This window comes from Pterocles gutturalis, unplaced genomic scaffold, assembly GCF_000699245.1.
Source record: "Pterocles gutturalis isolate BGI_N339 unplaced genomic scaffold, ASM69924v1 scaffold16118, whole genome shotgun sequence".
Taxonomy (NCBI): domain Eukaryota; kingdom Metazoa; phylum Chordata; class Aves; order Pterocliformes; family Pteroclidae; genus Pterocles; species Pterocles gutturalis.
In genome coordinates, this window is record NW_010125876.1 from 80,568 (window position 1) to 104,191 (window position 23,624).

The 23,624-nt window shown below is 43.6% G+C and overlaps 1 protein-coding gene across 1 annotated transcript in view; it reads left to right on the top strand.

Annotated features, from left to right (window-relative positions):
- The window catches only part of CACHD1 (cache domain containing 1), a 65,323-nt gene extending 45,483 nt beyond the window's left edge, over positions 1–19,840 (top strand). Inside the window, exons 13-26 of the mRNA XM_010078757.1 lie at positions 1,529–1,671; positions 2,260–2,441; positions 4,131–4,241; positions 8,074–8,196; positions 10,079–10,178; positions 10,290–10,406; positions 11,730–11,890; positions 12,529–12,615; positions 12,833–12,949; positions 13,903–14,054; positions 14,453–14,614; positions 15,110–15,187; positions 15,564–15,665; positions 18,166–19,840. Coding sequence (XP_010077059.1) covers positions 1,529–1,671; positions 2,260–2,441; positions 4,131–4,241; positions 8,074–8,196; positions 10,079–10,178; positions 10,290–10,406; positions 11,730–11,890; positions 12,529–12,615; positions 12,833–12,949; positions 13,903–14,054; positions 14,453–14,614; positions 15,110–15,187; positions 15,564–15,665; positions 18,166–18,404 — 1,874 coding nt within the window. The 3' untranslated portion in view covers positions 18,405–19,840. The remainder of the gene's footprint in view (positions 1–1,528; positions 1,672–2,259; positions 2,442–4,130; positions 4,242–8,073; positions 8,197–10,078; positions 10,179–10,289; positions 10,407–11,729; positions 11,891–12,528; positions 12,616–12,832; positions 12,950–13,902; positions 14,055–14,452; positions 14,615–15,109; positions 15,188–15,563; positions 15,666–18,165) is intronic.
- Positions 19,841–23,624: the final 3,784 nt, after the last annotated feature.

Sequence of the window (23,624 nt, forward strand, 5' to 3'; positions counted from 1 at the left end):
CTGGAGGAGTTCTGGAGGAGCTTGACAAACCTAGGGAAATTGCTTTGCCGTTTGTTTAAAATACAGGGTTTTTTCTTTCTTTAATGTGGTGCCTACTCTTAATTATCTAATATCCAGAAAGACAAGATATAAATGGAAAATATCCAAAAAACGCAGTACTAAGCTGACAAGTGGAAAAACTTCATGCAAAGCGAAATCCAATCGCATCAGAATATTTGGTCTGGGAAGCAGATGAAGGACTGTAATAGAAGTTCGTAAGTGATGACGGCAGTACATATGGTTGCTGGATGTATGGTGATGTGTTTCTGAGGAATGTGAATAAAAGCAGAACACTTCACATACTCCGGTGAAATTTTTCCTCTGGAGTCCATTACACATAGGGAAATTGGATTCCATGGGTCAAATATTCAGAAAAGGTGTTCTTCTCAGCCTTCAGTTCCGCCCCCCCCCCCCCTTTTTTTTTTTTAAAGAAAAGCTGTCTGGTTTTGCAGTTTTGGCACAAGGAAAGTTTACTTTCTAGTCTTTCTGAAAATCACCCAGACAGATACGCTTTCATTGATAAGCGCCCTCTTCTGCACTTGTAGTTCTCCATTTGTTCATTATCTGTAACTGAAAGTGCTCATTTTCATTTTCCTCTGCTGTATCCAATCTAAACATGGGCAATTAACTTATTTTTTTTAGCACTAAATCTTTTCTTAAAGGAAAAGAAGTTCTGTAATCTTTCAAAAAGTAGTAATTCAGAAATTGTTTAGACTTTGAGAACAAAGTCACTGAAGTCTACCAAATAACACAGAGAGCGGAGTAAGTAGACTAACTTTGTGATGTCTGTATTCTGAAGCAAGAAAGAAAGTTCACGTGCAACATAAGTTTTGTCTGGGGAGATGAGCTGTGCTGGTAAGCTGTCACGGTTTGACCCAGCTGGTGCCAAATACCATACAGCCGCTCACTCGCCCTCACCTCTCCCGAAGAATGGGGAAGAGAAGGGAAAAAGGACTCGGTTGAGATAAGAACAATTTAATAACTACACTACAACAAAATTGAAAACAATAATGATAAGAGTAATAGTAATATATACAAATGTGCAAATGAGTTTGGGTCTCAGTCCCAACCCAAGGTCGAATCCTGGGCTGGTCACTGGGGCTGTGCTCCCTCCCAGCTCCTCCTGCCCCTGCAGACACGGGCACAGCAGAGAAGCTGGAAAGCCCTTGACTGTCCTGGCAGCAGCTCTGCCCATCAGTGTGTGATCAGCTTCTCCTCAGCACAAACCCCAACAGCCTCACACCAGCTGCTGGGGAGAGAGCTCACTCTGTCCCAGTGACACCAGGACATGAGCGCTCTGATTTGGGTGGAAAACTTCACTTTACCTGCCCTCGCTCACAGTGCACCTGAAGGAGCTGTGTGCTTTGCGTACTGAGGTGTAGGGGAGGGGAGGAACAGGCAGAGGGTACCCTGCCGCGGTACAAATGTGTTTACTCCGCAATAGGTGCGGTTCATTGTCCTTAACTTTCTCATATTTTGCTCTTTTTAGAAAGCCCTACGGTAATGCTCTCTGCAGGCAGCTTCTCTTCTCCGTACGAACACCTCAGCCAGCCCGAGACGAAGCGGATGGTGGAGCATTACACGGCGTACCTCAGCGACAACACGCGCCTGATCGCCAATCCTGGCCTTAAGGTGTGTCCTCGATGCTGCGCGCTGCCGTCGGCCCTGGGCCTTGGCTTCCTCACGTCCTGTACGTTCATCCAGGAGGGGAGGACCTGAAACGTGGGTCTCCTGTGCTCATAGGGTTCTGGAGCGCTGGTTTGGAGCGACATCCCCACAGAGAGATGGCCGTGGGCTTCAAGGCCCAGAGGAGCGGAGAGAGGAGGGAGGGGGTTTCCTCCCCAAGAGAGGGGAAAAAAGTTGATAAGCAGCTATTGAAATGAACACTAGAAAAATGAAAGCTGCAGGGAATTCTTAGTGGAAATATCTTTGTGTTCTTGGGCACATAAATGAGAAATTTCTATTTTGTGTGCAAGCAGACCAGTATTTATATTTACGTGAAGTAAAAAAGCAAACACTCAAAGAGATAACAGCAATATTTAATTATAATAAGCTTTCCTTTGCTTGGAATGTGCCAGATCCATCTGGTGTGAGAAGACTTTAAACAAGTAATTGAGTTTAGATGATCTCGGATCGCTCTTTAGGAAACCCCGCGAGCAGCTTATTATCTTTTCATGCAAGTCTTAGAGGAACCCTGCTAGGTCCGCCTTTGTTTTGCAGTTCTCTGTCAGAAATGAAGTAATGGCTACCAGTCACATCACAGATGAATGGATGATACAAATGGAAATGAGTAGCCTGAACAGTTCTATTGTGCGCCGTTACATAGCAACCCCCAATGGGGTGCTCCGAATTTACCCCGGTTCCCTCATGGACAAAGCATTTGATCCCACCAGGAGACAATGGTGAGTTTTTATGGTCCCGTTATCAAAGCTTTGGATAATCTTGGAGAGCAATAAGGAAAATATTTGGTATCGATTTCATAGCCTGGGATTTTTTTTTTATGGCCAGCTATAAACTATTTAACTAGAAATGTTTTCATCGTGGGTAAAAGGCTCAGGGCCTAAATACAGCTAGTTAAAACCTTTATTGGTTCTAATCTCAACCCTTTTTATTTTAAGTGATAGTTTCTGTTTCATATCCCTGCTATGGCAGATGGGAATAGAAAGATTTGGAAAATGAGCATCCCCTTTAGGGATTAGCTAATTCGGGAGCGTTTTCAACTCCCTGTGCCATTTTTGGTTGTTAATATTTTCGTTTGTTTGTTTACAGCAGATTTCCTTGCTAATTTAGAGGAGGAATTGGCTGGCTTGGCTGTGCACTGTTAATTATGCACCAGCATCTGATTTGGGAAAATGTTTGTATACATGACAAATGAGAGCGTGAGACACGAGAGCACTCTGGAGTGTGTTTTGACATGTGTGCTTTGTTGGAAGGAGCCAGCCGGGTGCTGCCGCACTGTGACACCGGGAGAGGCACAGGCCGGCGCCAGGTCCCAACCCTCCAGCTGTCCCGGGAAGGCTCTGCGTTGCTCTGGGCATTGGCCATGCTGTAGCTCTCCTGGCCCGTGGTTTCCCAGAAAAAATCATTGCCATAGCTACTGATGAGCTTTTCTTCAGGCTTTTTTTTTTTTTGTTTGTTTGTGTTTTTGCTGAGAGATAAGATGATGGAATTTTGCTCTCTTTTTTTTGTAGTGAGATGAACAGGGTGCGTTCATGTTGTAAATGAACTGAATGCACTTTTACAAGCACTTGTCTCCATTTTAAACCTCTCAAATTATTTTCGTATCGATTTTGGGAGGGGTTCTTTTTGCTTTTATGCTTCATTGATTTTTCTCAAACCATGGTTTTGAAAAGCCTCCATATGCAGCGTACCATAGTGTCTTGTTTTTTATATAAAGCCAAAAGGGAGTATTTTGGAAATAAGATGCAAGCAAAGCACTAGTAATAAAGTAGAATTCCGTCACTTGCACAGTGCAGTCCAGACTCTGGGTTAGTTTACTGGAGTGGGGGAAAGGAAAGTAATAGATTTTTTTTCATACACACAAGTGTTTCCAACAGTTGGAATGTTTTATAAACTTTCTTATGACAGTAGGAAGATATTTGACATGATTGTGGCTCATTTTATGTTGACAGTAAGTTTTAAAGGAGATTGTATTTTGTAATCACTTCCTGACATCTTTCCAGATTTTCATGTGCAAATTCTGCCTACAGGACGTCCTTTCTCCTGCATTTGCAGCATAATTTTGCGGGTGTTTCCTTTGAGTTTCAGCCTCTGCTGGCACTAAGTCATGTTGTTCTGGGGAAAAATGTCTAAAATGACATTAAATGGATTCTGTGCAGAAGTAAACTGAGCTTTTTTAATGCAGTTGTCTGTAACAAGGAACTATTTATTGAGTAAGTCTGGTTTAGGTCTGGGTCCTAATCGTACGTAGGTACTTATTTAATATTAATAAACATTAATTTGGTAGCACATTGTTTGCAGTGTACAGAATTCAGTGTTTGTCTGTGTTTCTGCAAAATCAAGGATACTGTCTAAAAGTTTCCAGTAGCCATTTTTTACTAATTATAAGTGTTTCTTTTGGCTGCCCTTAGGTACTTGCATGCAGTGGCTAATCCAGGACTAATTACCTTTACTGGTCCCTACTTAGATGTTGGAGGGGCAGGCTACGTCGTGACGATCAGTCACACGGTCCACGCTTCCAGGTAAGTGGTGTTTGGAGGTTTGTGTCAAGCAAGAATAATCTCAGTTATCAAGATGTGCTTTGGGTAGGAGAGAAACATGCTGGGCAATGCCTCCGTGTTCAAGAACTGAAACCCCAACCTGGTTTTAAAGTGCTTTTCATGACATGTTGTACAACCTTGGGTAGGTTCAGTGGAAACAGTATCTTAAAAAATCCATGTTATGTGAATAGGTTTATATTCTGGGCTTTGTTGATATACAAATTATGACAGTGTATAGAAAAAAGGATTGACTGGTGAGAGTGTGCTCCTCGGTGAAGATGAGATGAGATGTCACGTATGCAAGACAAGGACCTAGGAGGAGGCGAGGGATCGCTTTCATTAGGCAGTTTGAGATATGTTCCCTCTCTGCTGGTAGTCAGATACTTTTCCATCAAGATTGCTGATCTCTAAATTTCCTGAAGTTCCTCACGCTTACGCTTCTGAGGTTGTGTCTGTACCAGGGCGATGTTTGCAAGGGGTGAAAGCAAGTCTACCTAACTGCAAATAGAGGTCTGCCCACAAGGTGGTTTTAGTTAAAGTGCTGTCCACGCTCCAGAAACTGGGGGAGCTCCTCGCCTGGGCTGTTCAAATCCAGCACGTCTGCACAGGGGCTTTCGGGAGGAGGAAGAACTTGAGCAGAAGCCTGTAAACCTTTAGCTGCCCTTATAGGATTGCAGAAAACAAATCAGAGTTGAAACAGTGGCCCATGCCTTTGGGCTCAAAACCCCACATACAGCTAAAGGACCGTCATAGCCATCATCAGTATTGCCACCAGGAGAAGCGGAGTCAGTCTCTCCATGAACATCTTGTCAGGACTGGAACCACCTTTTCCTCCAGGACCAGACTTCTTTCATTTCGGCTCTCCTCTGGCCAGGCCCCCAGCCTAAGGCTGAGGTTTGGTTTGGGATGTAGGATGTTGAAAGCAGGTCAGTTTATAGAATATGTGCTAAACCTTTCTATTGTAAGCTCTCCCAAGTTTCAGAAATAGTAGCTACTTGGTTTGGGTTTCACTCGGAGCCTCTTCCAAGGCTTTCACTGAGGATGTGGCTCCTGCGCACACTCCCTCTAATAGCCCACCGGTACAGAGGTAACTCCAAACATTGCGCTGGTGAACACAGATCCCAAAGGCAGCAGAGCCTGGGACGCTGCTTTTCTGCTCTTCTCCAAGACATCTCGGCTTTGTTTGGGATTTCCCACCACGGGACATCTGCCTGTTGTTTTTGGCAGCAGTATTATCAGGCCTAGTGCCTGCGTGGTGCTCCTCACAGAGGGATGGACTTAGAAAACTTTTGTAAGAAGAGAAGTGCAATTAATCAGAAGTCCGATTTGTATCTAGCAAGCAACGGTTCAGTTAGCTGTAAGAACGTAAAGCTCGCGTGGGTTATTAGAACGTGATTAAAGACCCATTAAACAAAGTTTGGCAGATGTGAGTGTGATTCCTGGGTAAATATGACCTCTAAGGCTTATGCTCACATGTGGTTATAATCCCCAAAGAGGTCTTAGTTTAAAAAAAAACACAAGTGGAGGGTTGGGGGAGGACTCGGCAGAGTTAATAGGCGTACTGGCATTGGAAACTGCTGTGTGGGTTTAAGTAACGACGTTAGTGTGTGTGGAGCTGACGCTTATCTCTTGAAGCTTCCCATTTTATGTCTTATTTCTCTTTTGGGGGCTGGGAGTAGAAGATTCATGAAAGAAGTTATTTAATACAGCTTGCATCAGTAAATCAGAAGGATTTAATGCTTAAAAATGAAGCTAAAATATTTGCAGTGTTCCTAATGGCTTTTTGTCTGTTAGGACAGAGCAGTACCTTCGTAGCTTGATGCCTTGTCACATACCGTTAAATGTATCTGTGCTGCTTCACTGTCATCCTTCTTCCCTCTCCTTCTCCATGAAATAAATTAAACACAGGTTTTTAGAATCTGTATTTATAAATCTACAAATTAGATTTCACTGCACCTTCACTGTACCTCTTTACAAGCAAACAAACTCCAGCCCAGTAAACAAGAGTCAGTTTATATGGCTGAGAGTTTGCCAGCAGCCTCTGCTTTGTGCAGTCCAGCTGTGCCCTTCTGTATCTGCTTTTTCTAAACATTTTTATTCCTATCTTCAGAGATAAATTTAGAGATAGAATAGAGATAAAATTAGAGATTAGAGCTAAATTTAGAGATAAAAAAGAGACAGATAAAATTATTTAGAAAAATAAATTTTAGAAAGGAGCAAGTCAGAGGTGTCTCCTTTGTCATCAACGTAAGGCCCACGTAGGTGCACAACAGCCCGCCCTGCAATTTGAGGATGCGCTGATCGCTTTGTGTCCTTCAAGGATGAGAGATGACTTGGTGTGGTCCAGCCATCTCGGTGCTGCAGGAAGCAGACTTGGAGCGTTTGGGTGTTAGAAGTGGAGGAGAGACCAGAGATTCCCTCGTCATTCACTCCAGCCTCGGGCTACTGCGCACCACCCCATCATATAATCATTTTCATAACCCACCCTAGTGAATGTTGTTTTCCTCTGTTATTACATTAGAAGGCTTTTGTTCCAGAACCTCACTCAGACGCCCGGCTGGCCAGCGAGGATTCGCGCCTTAGTTCAAGTACATTGATTCAGGAGCTCTTGACTATCTGGATGTTTCTCCTGAAAGGAAGGTGGGAATTTGCCAGGATAAGAAGTTTTGGAAAAACAACAACATAAATAGAATATAATTTCTGTTTGGAGCTTTCAGCATCCAGATGGCCTTAGCCAAATGCCGAGACTGTGCTTCTGCCAGGAGAGCCCTTGCAATTGCTTCACTGATGGGGAGGAGAGTTAAAACGGATCGACTAAGGGAAAGCGATGCTTTTTTACCTTTCTGGAGCCGTAAGAAAACACACTTCCATAGTGTAGCCCGAGACTCTCTGTCAGTCTTTTGATGTATGGGTTGCTACGGCAACTGTGTATGTTCCTGAACTGATGTGTAAAAATAGGAACACAAGCGCGTTTTCAGGCTGGGCGGAATATTGCTGTTCACAGCAGCTCTTGCTGCCGGTGCTGGGGAGCATCCACGGAGACTCCAGGTTCTGCCCTTTCCCGAATTGTTTATTTTGTGGTTGCCCTACATTAAAGAATCAGAACATTTGTTAAGTGACATGGTTTTAAGTGTCACCTGGCACTCCGTAGGCGGTGGGAGGCAGTGTCAGGTTAACATGAATTACTCCTGGTTTAATTCCAGCCAGCAAGGGTAACTGGTGTGTTGGTAGGATGGGATTTGAAGCGTTGAACGCAGTGCCTGGTGCAAGGTAGCCTCATTCGTGTCGGTACCTTGGCCAGCCTTTCTTTTTCTGTCTGAAATTCATAATCACGCCTACGCTTTGGAATTTTAGGGATCTAGCAAAATGTCTCTGGCAGTGTCATATTCAGGTCCTAACGCTGGGGGCTGAGCAAGGAGGAGCTGTGCAGAACGTGAACCCCACTGAGGCGGTGGGGAGCTGCGTCCTGCGTTCATTTTTAATGGGGAATTTTTAATCCTGATTTATGTTGCTGAACATTAAATGTCTATAGGTGGTAGGGGTGCATGAGGTGCAATTTAAGTGAAGAGACCTGAGGATTTGCAGCAGATAACTGACACTGGTGAGACACTCTTCTCTCCGTTTACAGCTGCTGTAACTGTTCATTTAAACACAAGCAGGGTGAGCTGAGCTTTGGTGTGGATTTGAGCTGGTCATGTATATGCCAGGGAAGCCAGTCACCTTTTGAAGTGGGGAAGTGAGTAATTAAAATATTAATTATTAATACAGCCATGAAAACCTTTTTCCTTCTTTTTTTTTTCTCCCTTCTTTGCAGTGCACACATGTCTTCAGGACATTCGGTGGCAGTAATGGGCATTGACTTCACCCTGCGATACTTCTACAAAGTTCTCATGGACCTGCTGCCAGTTTGTAACCAAGACGGAGGAAACAAAATAAGGTGAGCTGTTCCTTCCAGGTGACAAATCTCTAAAGCCTTCTTTTTTTATCTTTCTTTCTTTAACCAGATGACCCAGACGTGCTTTCCAGCTTAATTTATTCTAGGATTCTGTTACTCTCAACGTGTGAGAGTGTGTGTGCACTAGTCAGAAGTCTGACTTCATCTGGAGTATCTAATTTTAGTTTGACCTGTGTGTATCTTCATTGTTCCTCTTTCCTTTACCCTTTTTTTGAAAAATCATGTGGGGGCTCAGGGTTAGCCTCTAGAGTGACTTGATAACATGGTTTGGGCCTTGTTGTTGTTTCTTTGTTTTTAAACCTTAAATTTGGGAAGGGAAGTGGGTTTCGGTCATCCTCCCAGTTCTTTCTGGTTTGGTTTGGCTATTTCTTAATATATTTTTATGGTGTTAAAAAAAAAAAATAAATCGGGATTTCTGGTTTGGCATTCCTTCCTCCCCCAGTTAAAAACTGTTAATAATCAACGCAGACAGATGCTTTATTTTGTTTTTCCGTTCCCTAAATGAGGAATTTCAAGCATATTGTTAAATGCTTTGTTAGCCCATTCTAATGTAGAAGCCAGATCTAATGCTCACTGGCTCTGCACGAGTGCCCGCAGGTACTGAGAGACGACTATTCTCACTGTTTGGCAGGCATTGGGGTCTTTTCATTGTATCTTTACTAAGCTTTTTCTCTCTGCAGTCATTCTGGGGTAATGACAAGCCTACTCATGCTCCTATTTCCTATAGCATCTTTCAGAAAAAAAGAGAAAAAACATCACAACATGAATTTTTAATGCAAAACCCAAACAGTTTGGGGCAGTAAAAAAAAAAAAAATTAAAAAAAATTCCAACTAAAAGTTTCATGACTCCTTTGTATCCCTAAAGTCTACAATCCCATCTCTTCTGCGCTGATTGCTTTAAATTCCATCTGCTCTCTCCCTCTGTGAGCCGATGTAGGTAGAGCATTAGCACACTGCCATGGGAATTGCAGACTTTAAAGCCGCGCGAAGTGTCCACCAGCCCCAGGCAGGAGGCCGGGGCAGCGGCGCAGCTGCGGGGCCCAGCCAAAGCCCCGCTGTGCCGAGGGACGCGGCTGGGACCCCGCTGAGCTCTTGGGGAGGATTGAGCGGCCGCATTAACCTCCTCCCGTCTCCCTTCTGCGGACACCGATTCTCTTGATCTTGGCGCGGGCTGCGCCATCCCCAGTGCCACTTGCTCCTCCGCCTTCCCCAGCGCGGCTGTCGGCAGCTATGGAAACGGGAGATGCTGAAAACGTTACAGATTAAAACCTCACAGCACACTGGTTTCTAGATAGGGGCACGGATCCATCTTCATTTCCCTGAGGTCACACGGGAAACTAATGGGAAGAGCTGACGAGGGAGAGGAAAGGTTGGGAATGTTAAGAATGAAACAGGAGTGATTTATCTCCCCATTAAAATGGAATTCTAAGGCGGAAGGTCATTAAAGGAGAGTGCGAAATCTCTGTTTAATTAGTAACATAGTAGATTAATAAACTGTTAAAGCTTTCCGAGTTCATTAGGTTTCATTTTTTTCTGGATCTTCCCGGATTGGACAAGACAATGCGCTCATCAGTTTCCTTTCAGTTTCTGATCTGTTCCATTTTCAAGTCCTTGATGGTCCAGGCTTGCTGAAAGATTTAAAAGATTTAAAAACCGATTTAAAAGCTTCAGGGAAATACCCAATATATTCTTTAAAGACATTTTGCAGTGAATTTGTTTAATGGCCCTGTTGCTTTAATAAATGGAAGCCTTTAAAAATTCTTCCTCTAGCTATATATTTAAGATCGTGTTTTATTTCACTGTATTTCTCTGAAGCCCGAGGAGGTCTAACGGGAGGCTCTGCACTTTGTTTGTTGTGGGGCAGGTGCTTTATCATGGAGGACAGAGGGTACCTCGTGGCACACCCAACCCTCATCGATCCCAAGGGACACGCGCCGGTGGAGCAACAGCACATTACGCACAAGGTCTGGCTCCTTTTTTTTTCTTGGTTTGTTTCTACTTTTTCTAATTGCTGAGGTGGCAAGGACTGTTTGTGTCTGATTTCAAAGGCATAAAATCCTCTGTTTTTGACTTAGGAGCCTTTGGTAGCAAATGACATTCTGAACCACCCAAACTTCGTCAAGAAGAACCTCTGCAACAGCTTCAGTGACAGAACAGTTCAGCGGTTTTATAAATTTAATACCAGCTTAGTGGTAAGTGTGTTTTTCTGGTTTATTTTGCTTTTGAATGTACTTTGGTTGGGTTGGGTTTCTTTTGGTGGAAATGCAAATCCTTGCCAGGATCAGCAGGCGAGGCTGGAAGCCAGCCTTCCGTGTGGATTGGCCTCCGTTCCCCCTCTCCAAACACCAGATCAGCGCTCTGGGCTGCACAGACTGCGCTCGCATGGGGAGTCAGTTGATATACAAGGGATTATGGATGTGATTGTGGGCCAGCTGTGTTTGATGTCTGCAAAGTCTCATCCAGCATCCTGAAAATAAGATCTCGGTCACTGGGTGAGGAGTTTCCGGCAGTAGTTGGGATTTTTTGCTTTGGATCCTCTCCTGACCTCTGGCTTCCATTTCTGACCAGTGTCACGTCCCCTTATGACACGGGTAGTAAAGGTCTCTAATAACTTCTCCTTTAGCCAGGTGACCAAATAAATGCATTTGCTGATGCAATTTGCTGGAGCATTTGCAGAGGATCATTTTTTGAACTGCAGTCTTTGGAGATGGGACTGCTCTGTGGGTCGTCTGGGAGCTTCCTCTTACGCTGAGAGGTCTAAGCCAGGGGCTGTTGTCTCTCGCTGCACCGTGAACGCCAGTCACAGCCCCACAGATCCACCTGTGCAAGATCACTGCAGAATTATTCAAGAGATGTTAAGCTCTGGGGGAGAAGCTGCTCTTTCAATAATACTTTTCAATTATTACTGGGAGGAGAGGGTGGGAAATGTGTGTCAAAAATACTTGAAAGTTATGTCAGAATCTGTTTATTTATGTCAGGTAGGCTTAAACATTTTCCCCACACTTGAAATGCAAAATAGAAAGTGCATTACTGTAAAGGAAATTGTATAGGACAGAGCAAAAACTGAGGATTGTGCCGTGCAAACAGAAATCAGGAATGAGTCTGCCCAGGGAAGAGATCACAGCTATACAGGATGGTAGCTCCCCGTCAGAGCGGAGCCTCTGCGGAGGTCACCGCTGGCTGGCACACTGGGGACGGGTCGGGGAGCGATGCGATGCAGGGAGATGTACCCTGCTGTCAGTGGGATATCAGACTCAGTGTTGCTGCCACACCTCATAATATTTGCAAGCTCAACGTGTTTGTTTCTGTCTTTCCACCCAGCAGTAGCTTGGAATATCTGCAAAACGCAACAGGTTGATGAACAATTTTATAAGTCTCTCTGTTGGTGAAGGCAGCACTCCCATGCATTTGTGTTCCCCCAGCTCTGTAGGTTTCCTTGGAAGGGGGAAAGTCATCAACTCCCTAAAAACCAGGTTTCTCGCTACACCAGTAACACTACTTGTTTTTTTTCCTAGGGTGATCTGACAAACCTTGTGCACGGCAGTCACTGCTCCAAGTACAGGCTGACAAGGATCCCAGGCACCAACGCCTTCGTGGGAATCGTCAACGAGACCTGCGATTCCCTCGCTTTCTGCGCCTGCAGCATGGTCGACAGGCTCTGCCTCAACTGCCACCGGTGAGCAGATGGGAAATGGACAGGCTGGTCCAGGCACTTACTTCCCTCTTTCTTGATTTGAATTTTGTAAAAACACATTTAATTTATAAGCTAAATGGAAACATGTAGTGCAAAACTGAAGTGAAAACAAAAATTATCTGTGCTGTTTGTAAGGGGCCTGGGGACTTAACATACCTCTAATCCTTTGCCACATTGTCGCTGTATTAAAACACAGCGTGGTTTGTTCTTGACATTTTTTTTGCTTTGGGTGGACAATGTCAAGCACCATGACAGATTCCGTTTCTTGGGGCAGTTATCTGTGAATCAGGCCCTTTGTCCTGGCATATTAATACCCGTGATTTTAGGTGGATTGATGTAGTTTTTCATCGAGGGCGTCCTGGTGCTTGCAGAAGATTTTCAAAAAATGTTTGTCCTGCTGGCAAGAAGGATCCTTGCATCTGGGTCTGAGACTTGTCTCAGGGTGATTACATTGTCCTCCGTCCCAGTGCAGAACAGAGCAATCCCTGTGTTCCCGAGGGAGGGAGGAAGGTGCCTGAACACCCTTCGCTGTGGTGATCTGCTGTTTGGGAGCTCTGTTGTGGGGCTGAAATCACGGTGCAATGTCTGATGCGTTTTCTGTGTGTTTTCTGCCCCTGAAGGATGGAACAGAACGAATGTGAGTGCCCCTGCGAGTGCCCTCTGGAGGTAAACGAATGCACCGGGAACCTCACCAATGCCGAGAGCAGGTGAGAACAAACCTCCTCGAATGGAACGGTGTGTGGCAGAAGTGAACAAAATGAATTGTTTGTTCATGCTAACTTAGAGGTGATACCGGAGAGAATAGACAGGGTTTTTTTCCAAATAATTAAGCAGATGATATGTAGTAAGGAAAAATGATGTTTTTCGTCAATTGTGCTTTGACTACTTTTATAATACAAGGCTTTACTTTTTGCCCCACTATAGGAATCCAAGTTGTGAAGTTCATCAGGAGCCCATGACTTTCACAGCGATCGATCCGAGCCTCCAGGACGCTCTCCCGCAGTGCATCAACACTCAGTGCAATCAGAGAACGGCGAGCGGGTAAAGTGGCATTCTCCAGCCCTCAAAATATCCTGTGTTCTTGAAACAATTAAGTGAAAATAGCTCTTCCTTACACAGTTTATATTAAAAAAGAGAAGGAAAAAAAAGTGTGATGGGAGAATTGGATATGATAGGACACACCACCGATGCTGCGGTGCCACAGTGCAGAACTGAAGACCTCGGTATTCCTGTTCATAGCACACCAGTGGCTTTCCCGTCACACTTCGTGACTGAGAACCAGGGGTTGTGCAAGTGGAAGGTTTGCTGTTGAAAGGACAATGAATTCTTCCTTTTAACAAAATGGATAGTGCTGCGATGTTTATCTGTCTTTGGGGGAAGGTGTGGACTGAAGTGTTCACAGAAGGTAGACAGTCCTATCACGGTGCTGACTTCGGAGCACGTTAGTGATGGCAGCTGCCTGTCAGCTTCTAGTTTCCTACTTCTCTGTTCTACTCCTGGCATTACAGAGAGATGCTTCAGGGTTTGTTTATTTTTTGCTCACTATGAGCAGTCTCCAGGGAACTGGGATTGCTAGAACGTATCGTGCTCTGACCAGACTCTCCAAATCCTTTTTTCCACTTTCCAAAGGATTGCAGAAAAAGGGTGGAACCGTAGTCAGACTTCACCATGCTGAGGAATGTCTTATTGGAGGAGTTACAAGTAGGAAGTTGTCCCTTTGCTCAGGCTGAGTGATGGAGGGAAAAAAAAACCAAAGCAAACAGACTTGGAAGATGCATGCTGAAGCTGCAGCTCCCTTGTAGAACTTCCCGTGTGGTACTTCAGCCTTTTAGTGAGGTTTTTGTGGCCAAATGTTACAAATGTGAGGGTTTACAGATGGTTTTAGCCTCCCTCTGTCTCATGATCGTAAAGATCTCCCTAAAGACTGAGCTGTGCCAAATGAGAAGTGCTGAACTTGAAACTAAATATGATCTTCTTTCGCTTTTCATTTTCAGGGATTGCTTTGGTGTGTTGGACTGCGAGTGGTGTATGGTAGACAGCGATGGGAAGACCCATCTGGATAAGTCCTACTGTGCCCCTCAGAAGGAATGCTTCGGTGGCATTGTGGGAGCAAAGAGCCCTTACGTGGATGACTTGGGAGCAATAGGTAACTCTGCCTTTCGGAACAGATCCTGCACTGAGCTGCTTGTGTTCAGGAATGTGCACTTCCGGAGCATGGTTCACGTAACATGTTTATCTTTGATGCTAGTGGTAAATGAGCATAAATTATGCATCAAGCAGTAAAGAAGTAGCACCAGGCCTGTTTGGGGCATTATATTTTTGAAAATCTTGATGTGTGCTGAGTGTACTGCACATTCCTGTCCTTAAGATGTACCCTCTCTGAATTTCTTCTCCTATTTCAAGTGTGCTGTCCTGCGTCTGGGCACCTAGAAGGCTTTCAGGATCTTCAAGATCTTCTCTAATCTTCAGAGATGTTGATTTAAGCCTTTCTGCAGAGCATTTATGATTTTTTTTTTCCCCTCTGTTTTGTCCCTTTTGATTTAGGAGATGAGGTAATCACTCTGAACATGATCAAAAGTGCCCCGGTCGGCCCAGTGGCTGGTGGCATCATGGGCTGCATTATGGTGCTTGTCCTGGCAGTGTACGCGTACCGCCACCAGATACATCGGAGGAGTCACCAGCACATGTCACCTTTGGCTGCACAGGGTGAGCTGATAACTCTTGAGAGACAAATAGTATGGTGGGAATTTAAAAAACAAACAACTCAAACCAAACTTTTGCTTCAGTGCTTCACCCTGTTTTATTTCCCTTTTGCCAAGGTTTCTAAAAGCCAGGTCTTGTCCAGGGTGCTTGTGTATTGCTGCCCTCTCCTGGGTGCAGCCAGACCTGCTGCAGATACAGAGATGAGAAGTGTGATGAGGGCTAATTACCTCTCTATTTGATTATACCCTGGCTCTGTTTTGAATCAGTCCACTTTCTTTAAAACTTTAAAGCCTGTTCCTGGCAGGGATGTGGGATATCGTTTTCCTGGCATCCCTGGCCCCATCTATCTTGGAAGAGCAGCAAACCAAGCTCAGACTGCATCTCTTCACGCAGTAACCCAAAGTGCTTCCACTATATTACCAGGGTGACAGCAGTTAGTAAGTTGATCCAAAATTTTTCTCTTAACAGTTGCATTTTTCTGTTTGTAATGGTGTGTAGAAATGTCAGTGCGTATGTCGAACCTGGAAAACGATAGGGACGAGAGAGACGATGACAGCCATGAAGACAGAGGGATCAGTAAGTACTGAATCACTTTGCTGTAAAAAACAATCTTAGATTAAGAGTAAATGAGCTATTTGTTTTCTTAATATGCTAGAATTAAAAATACGTGAGGAAACCCTGTGCTGATTAACAGTAGAAAATCACAGGACGATGTTTTAACTTAAACTATAACTTCCAATGCACCTTTAGTCTCATGCTGAAAAATGAAATTTTTTAAACACCATCTCTTTATTCCTTCTCCTCTGTCACTTGACAGTTTTCTTAAAAGAAGTAGTATTTGAGAAGAGTCAGTTTGCAGAGAGCCTGTTCCCCTGTGCCTGATTTGTCCCACTGATACAATTCAGTGAAAGCACTTTCTTTAAAACCAGTTCTGTTTCTTTCTCTCTCCCAGTTAGTAACACTCGATTTATAGCAGCAGTAATAGAGCGGCACGCCCACAGCCCTGAACGCAGACGCCGGTACTGGGGGCGATCGGGAACGGAGAGCGACCACGGTAAGACCTTGAATCACTGCCCTGACCTCAGGTTAATGATTGTGGTTACTCGGTTTCCTTTAGATGTCTGGTGTGTTGCAGATAAGGTTGCCAAACCCAAACCAAACCAAAAACCTTTGCTCCTTACTGCTTGGCAGTTAAAACAGTTGATGATCCTGCCCAGCGAGGGAGCTGGTTTGTCAGAGCGGTTGTACAGCCGCAGCTGAACGCCCTGCTCCCCCTGTGCGATCCTGGACTCTGCCAGCTTCGCTGGGTGCCCAGAACTCTGACCAACAGAAATGGTTCAACGTTTACCACACTCTTTTTCCACCACCAGCCCTACCAGTGCAGATGTTCAGTTGAGATAATGGACCTCTCCTACTTAACGAGAAAGCAAATCCCTTGCAATCAAGTCAGCGTCTCAGCTGCTCTTCTCTTTGACGTGACGTGCACAACTTTCATAGAATTCCAGCAACATGTGCTGGACACCTGCATCTGCCGGGGTGAAGTAAGCATGGATTGAGAGAGCAGCGTGTCAGGCGCCTCCTGAGCCTTTCTGCTGCACGTTCAGTCCATTCCATCACTGCAGAGGACATCTTGTGTCTTCTCTAAGCATCTAGTGATTAACATTAACTGTGTACGTGTACAGCAGTGAAGGGTGTGGAGCCATGTGTGTTTGCTGCACACAAATCACCCCTGTTGAGGTTCAGGGAATTGTGATACGTCTCTCATGCCCTGAGACTAAGTCATCTTAAATCTTGAAAGCTGTTAGAAGGGTGTAATGCTGCTGACTCATGAGGAGGCTTAATATAAATTACAAGGAGGGTTAGACGAGGCAGCCTGCCACAGATGTCAGCTCTAGCTGTGTGTCGCGGTGGCTGGGTAGGTTACAGCAGAGCTGGTCAATTATTAAGACAGTAGTTGCACTAATGGAATTGCTGAGGGACAGGAAATGTGAAGGCCAAAGCCTTGGAATGTGGATGAGCAGATGTCTGAGAGGCAATCTCCTGCTCTAGGAGGAATTATCTTGGATTTGGGGCCAGATTACCTGCGCTGAGGCAGATTTGCTAGACTAATGCTCCTTTTGCTCCATTTCTTGTAGTCCTACCAAATCCTTCCCATCTTTCTAGTCATCATGTCGGGGTTAGCAGGGTAACTGTCTACCTATGTCTGAAATGTGCACTTCTATTTTTAGTTTTTGTAATTCCATCTTCTTCAAAGGGCCGCCCAGTCGTCTTCCCCAATTCCTCTCTGCCAGCTAGAAACCATGACTCAGACTATGGAAAATGAGAACCAGCTTTGGGTGCTCAGCCTGATATTTTTATCACACTTCTCTTGGGTGTCTCAAGCTGGAAACCTGACCGAGATGCTCAGAAGCACTAGTGGGTTTTCAGCTCTTAGCCAAAGTTTTCTCAGAAGCATCATTTTTCTAATTAAAGCAAGATCTTTTTCCTTTTAAATTTTGTTTGTGTTCTTGCATTTAGAAATACTGGGGTGGTTTTGTTTGTACTGCAAGCGGGTTTTGAGTGGTAACAGCTGGTTTTGGTGGTAAATCCAAATCTCACAGTAACTACCAGCACCTGCTTCAAAAGAAAGGGACAGAAAAATCTCCAAGGGACCTGTTGGGAGACAGCTTCCTCAGTGAGAAGGCACGGCCTTGTCTCGCAAGGGTTAGCTGTTAGCTAGCTTTCCAGTGACATAATTTCCTTAGGATATCCCAGGGAATGCAATGTCTCGTTACTCCTATAGACAGCTGATCTGGTTTTTTTAACTTCTCGGACTCCAGTAGCAGATAGTTTAGCCAAAGGAAAGCCTCCAGTTAATTAGACTGTGCGCCTGCTTAGCTGGAAGTGTCAGTACTGTTTGCCTTAATGGACCTGCTGGGTGAAACATTTCCCCTGTGGGTTCAGTAGATATTTTTTTTCTAACTGTATGGAAAGCTCAGCAGCATTAAAAACATGTGCTTGGTTTTTGCAAATAGACCCTCACAGGTGGAAGTGCTCTCTTCCTTTTAAAAATATAATACTGGGATTATGCAACAAGATAATGTGAAGTTTTGCTGCTGCCAGACACAGTAGCTGGCGATCCTTCCTAGGAAAGATGCAGTTTGATAGGAACAGAGGTAGTGGTAGTAGATCCTACAGATTTCTTGTCTGTTTGTAAAAATCCGAGTAATATCTTAAAAGATACCACCCCCAAAAAAATTCTGTTGTGTTTTGTTTTAAAATCACTGCTAGCAATTCTGCTGTAACAAGCTGTTGACAGCATGATTGTTTTTTACTTTTTGGGGTGGTACAGACTGCAGGTCCCCGAAGTTTATAAACAAAGATGGTGACAGGGAAAAGGATCCATTATGAACCTACAGCAGAGGATTTTTTTTTTCTATTAATTTAAAAAAATGGTTTTATTCCCTACAAATCACCGACTGTGTCTGATTCCATGAAGGGTGCACAGCCAGCCCTGTGGAATACTGACCTTTAGTCTTGCTCTTAATTCCTAGCGCTGCTGTTTTATTTTCTAGGCTACAGCACTATGAGTCCTCAGGAAGACAGTGAGAACCCTCCATGCAATAACGACCCGTTGTCGGCCGGTGTTGATGTTGGAAACCACGACGAAGACTTAGACCTGGACACCCCGCCTCAGACAGCTGCCCTGTTGAGTCACAAATTCCACCACTACCGGTTGCACCACCCCACTCTCCACCACAGCCACCATTTACAGGCGGCAGTCACGGTACACACTGTGGATGCGGAATGCTAATGAACAACGAGAAAAGAAACGTAACTTGTGAACAATGATCCATGCAGCAACGGGCAGCTTTGTTTCTGTGCTTTTCCCCAGGAGTGATTTAACTCGCTTCCTGAGTAAACTGTTAGGCATAAAAGCTTTACATTTTTATAGATGTAGGGTTGGCTCTGCAATGGAAGGGAAACGCTCTTGATGGATGGACCTGCCATAACATTTAATAAAATGGAGCAGGAGGCATGTTAGACCTCCAGAAACAGGGACACGAGTTTATACAGCAGCTGAAGCTTTGGAAGCCCTGTTACACTGAGCCAAGAGGAGAGACAGAGCTTAAAAGAGCCAGAGATTATTTGGTTTCCTTAACTGGAAAAGCAGAAATCTGGGCAGCTGAAGACTAAGAAAGTGCCAGACAGAGGTGGGGGGGAGAGGCTGCTGGTTTCTCTGCGGTTTGCTTTGTGCATAGAAAGTTCACTGCTCCGACGATTGCTGTATGGAACCTGGGACAATGCATCTCAAGATTTTTAAGTAAAGGATTATTTTTCTACTATTTATTGAACTTGAAACTCTGGGGGGAGGGAAGGGAGAAAACATGTTAGCAATTCTCAACAACTACCACGTATATTCTGTGATGGTGAAGTGGTTCTTCTGAGGAAGACATCTGTTTCTTATTAGCTGATATTCATCCACTGCCCCACTCTGCAAAAGGGAAAATGAAGAAGTCCTTTCTGACATGTTTACATTATGAATGCTTTATTTTCCACAATTGTTGTCTGTAAATATTACAGCCTGATTTATATTACAGTATTTTCTTCCTATTTGCAGAGGAGAAATCCTGTAGTCTGTTACTAAAATTCTGAGAATTCTGCCCCTAAACCTCTCCATCTTCACCTCTTCGATCATCCTTAGAGGTTTCCTGTGTGGAAGTAATAAAGAATTTATTTAGCATTAGTGACCAGATAATCCCAAATGAAATCTGTGCCATTCTTCTGTTTCCTTAGGATGCTGTTGAGATCAGAAGTAGGGATAAACCAGTGTTTTGTAAAACTTGGGTTACTGTGGAAGGTATCTTTTTGAAATCGTAATTATAAGCTGCTGCTGCTTGTCTGGAATTTAACATTGCTTGGTAATTCAAAGAAAGATTACTCAATCTGTCTACAACACAGGGCATCATAATTATGAATTAGTTTTAAATCACAGTGTTGTATTTTAGATTCACATTGTGTGATTACAACGATATAAAAACATTCTTGCACTGTGCATATGATAAACATCCATTTATATGTAGGTTTTTTTTTAAAAAATCACTTGTTTTAATTAATATGGTACTTAATACTGTATTATGTAAAAAATTGGTTCTTAAACAGTACGGTATATGTGTGATATCAGGATACCCCTTTATACTATGTATAAAATTAAAAATCTCTAGTGAAATAAACTGTATATAAAGTATAGTTCTGTGGATAACTGGCTAGATTGAAACTATTCTGTCTCAATTTCCTTCAATTTTCTGTCTGAATGAGTCCTATAAGAGGAATGAAACACTTGGTCGGGTTCCTCTTGTTTTTATCGACAATGTTGAAAGATCTAAACTTCACATATAAATGACACTGTTGACATATGTGTTAAAGCTATTTTTCTTTTTTTAGCCTATTGGTCGTTATTTGGGACATGAACATTTCTGGAAGTGGTCAGCCACTGCGTAGACTCACCAAAACCAATAATTTGTTGTCTTTTTTTCTCTTACATGCTGCTGAGAACTGGGTTGCACAGGATTTGCCATTCTGCTGTTTGTGTAGGACTGGGTTGTGGATTTTTGCTGGCCAGAGAGCTGTACAAGTCTGTTAAGAACTGCCAGGGAGGCACTCTCAATCAGGGGGTGGAGGGATAGGATGAGGGGTATCCAAAATAATGCTGGCTGTTGGGTAGTGGACAAACTAGCTGTGTTGTCATGTTTGCCTTTAGAAGAAAATGAATTATCTTAATGTTACTGCTAGACCAAAGAACAACATACCCAGACAAGACACGGGATTTGTAAGCATGAAGGGAAAATAGCTTTCAGTGTGGAAACTGTTTGACTGTATATAAGTTTTAGTAATAATTTGTGTAGATATCAAACAAGATGCTTTGCTGATTTCCTAGTCCTATAGAACTCATAAAGGTGTGCTCACTAAAACGCAGAGGGAAATCAGGTTTGAAGTTCTAGCTAGGACTTTATTTGTTGAAATCTGTGCATGTAGCATAAAAACTGGAACTCAGCCGAAGGCTGTTACCACATGACAAAAGTGTCTCTGGAAGTTACTGACCTGTAAAGTGGAATTCAGATTCTATTTTGCCCACCTACATATATATATGAAGGAATCTTGCTATGCAGCCGAAGTTCTTGAACTTGAGTATTTGCTCCCTAGTTGTAGTTTTTTATCTCAAGCAACATTAGAATCATTTCCTTGCATATAAAATAATATAAACAGAAATAAGGAAAAGCACGCCTTTGGCTTCATCTGCACCTGCCTGCCAGCTCTGGGGCTGTTGTTGCAGACAAGGCTATGGAGCACGTTTGTAGTGAGAAGCACATCATTAAGTCCATCTCTAATTAAACTGCAGTGTTAAACACAGGGTGCATGAATACGTTTATTAACCTGCACTGGCATGTTGTGTACTACTTTTTTTATAGTGGGAGAAATCATTTTTGTTCAAACATGTAATATGGATAAGCACATACATTGTGAAATGCAATAATGTTCATTACTTTCTTGACTACAACACTGTTTCAGTGGAGAAATTTTTTTTGTTGTTCTTAAAATTAGATGCCCGGCAGAAGCTGCTTGCAGTGTTCTGTGTTGCAGCCCTGCCAGAAATAGATGTGTGTGTTACTCTTCTCTTTGAACAGCTATCAGAAAGTCACAGCCATCAGCCCCCTGCTTTGCTTTCACCTGTAACAGCTTTTGTAGAGCTGCACCTCCCTGCTGCTTCATCGCTGCTGTTCTAGGACATACAAACTGTTCTTGATTCGTGGGGTCAGGACAACCTTCTTGAAGTAATGAGAAGAGCCAGAGCTGTTCCAGTTGAGGAATAATTAAGGGACAAACACAGATCTAGAGATGTGTTACATCACAACTTCAAATGCTGACAGGTAACCTTGTCCAAGCAGGAATAAGTGCAGTGCTGGTAAAGATGCTATTGCTCATTGAAAACAAAACCTGATTAATAAAGGGGGGAACCTGGATGTAACTGAGGTTTCTAAGAAGCTGCAAGATGGCTCTTCCATTTTTATTGCCTGTGTTGCTGCCATGGCCTTCCCTCCCCATTATTATTTTACTGTGTTGATGGAGGAGCAAGATCATAAAATCAGCGGTTAGCTGCCTGGCTTGGACTTGTGCCTCGTATCCTCCTCACCTGTAACTGGTGGACTTTATAGCCATTCATTTTCCATTTGTTTCATTTTTGAAACTTGGTTGCATTAATTTCCTGTAGGTTTGCTTTCATTCTTCCAGAAAAAGTTCTTTTGAATTGAAAATGAGTGTTGCCTTTGGTTTGTGTTCACTAAAGTTGAATTAACTTTATGGTTTCAGTATTTGAGCACTGTGAGGTGTGTTGGTTTTTCCTACATGTAACAAGCATATCTGCTCTCCAAGTAACCCAGCTGGCCTGCCCAGAGAGGGAAGCTGTTTACATGTTCAGAATATATTGCTTGAAAATTAATTTATTTTAAAAAAATTGTTTACGTTATTGCCTTGATAAAAAAATGTGATTTGGAAGGAAGAGTATGTTACAATTTGCCCATGAACATTTTATAAGGCCACTTAAGCCGTGAAGTATTATCTTTGCCCTTGGCAATGAGAGAGAAGACAGATGAGAATTTGTGAGATGGTCCCGTGTGCAGCAGTGGTTGTGACTATAACTGGTCAAAATGAGATCTCTAGCGTTCAAAGGCTTTATCCAGTAAAGTGACCCAGAAGTGATGATGAGGATAGAAAGCAGATTTGTCAGAGTACAAATTGTGGTAGTAAAGTGCTGGCAGCAAAGATGGAAAAGGGGGAAAAAATAGGATGCAAAGTCCTGGATTAAGTTAAGAGAGTGCAGGTAATCCAAAAGGCTGTATGCAGACGCGAAGATTAATTTGCAGTGTTCATAGCTCTCAGCTACCCATTTCATTTGTTTTCAAAAGAGAATCCCAGCTACAGCTGGGATTTTCAAAGGAGCCTGCACTGGGCTTTCAGTGACGTTTGGAATATTAATTCCTACAGCAGTTAACTTGGTAACTGTTGGGTTGTTTTGCTGCACCATCCCTCCTTTGCCATGGACCCGAACTATGAAAAACTAATATAAGTGCCACAGAATATTTCTTATTACTTATTTGCAGCACTTCTGTGTGATGAGAGGTAGTTATTTTCTCTACTTTATGTGCTCTGAACTGAGTCACGGAAGGACCTTGGCCCAGGAGGGCTTGTATTTCTGAAGCCAAGGCTACAGTGGAATTCAGACACTTGAGTCCAAGAGTGAAGTCCTCCAAGTCCTGCCTTGTTAGTGAAGTGCCAAACATAACTGGTGTGTTTGCCAGTGCATGCGCAGAAATGCTGCCAGTTTTATCTCCCTCAAAAAGCCTGATGCTTCTCTGCCTCTCCAGCATTTCTATCCCCTGCTTTGGATTGTGCTGTTTGAGGTTGGGGTCTGCAGATCCTCTGCCTGGGAACCCCAAGGAGGCTGAATTGGCAGAAATTCAGAGCGTATCTTGCCCTGTGTGTGAACAGGAGTTTCCAAAGTGACTTACTGACTTTGCGCAGCAGCCTGCACTAGAACATCCGCTTACTGGTTGCCTGCTGCATTCCAGGAAAAGGCTTATTCACTTCTACCTCTTTTCTGCAATCTTCCAGTGAGAGTTTCAACAGTTGGTCTAATAATATATTAAGGGAAAATAAATGTCTGAAGTAAAATAATAAGAGTTTCCTTCAAATAATCAGATCTACTCCATTTAGCCAAGGCTTCTGTTGTAATGCAACAGAACTCTCTGCCCATCAGAAAGTGGCAGTCGATACCAGTTAGCAATAGCCTGAGCAGCAGAGAAGCACAAATTTGATGGCAGAGGTGGAAAATGTATTTGATCTGTAAATTTCCCCTTCAGCTCACAGATGAATCAGTGGCCTCATGTAAATTCTGTGGAAAAAGATTTACTGTTGTTATCCCTGGGCCTGTTTCATTAGTGGTAGCAGTGGATGGTACTGCTCTCAGAAGCTGGGA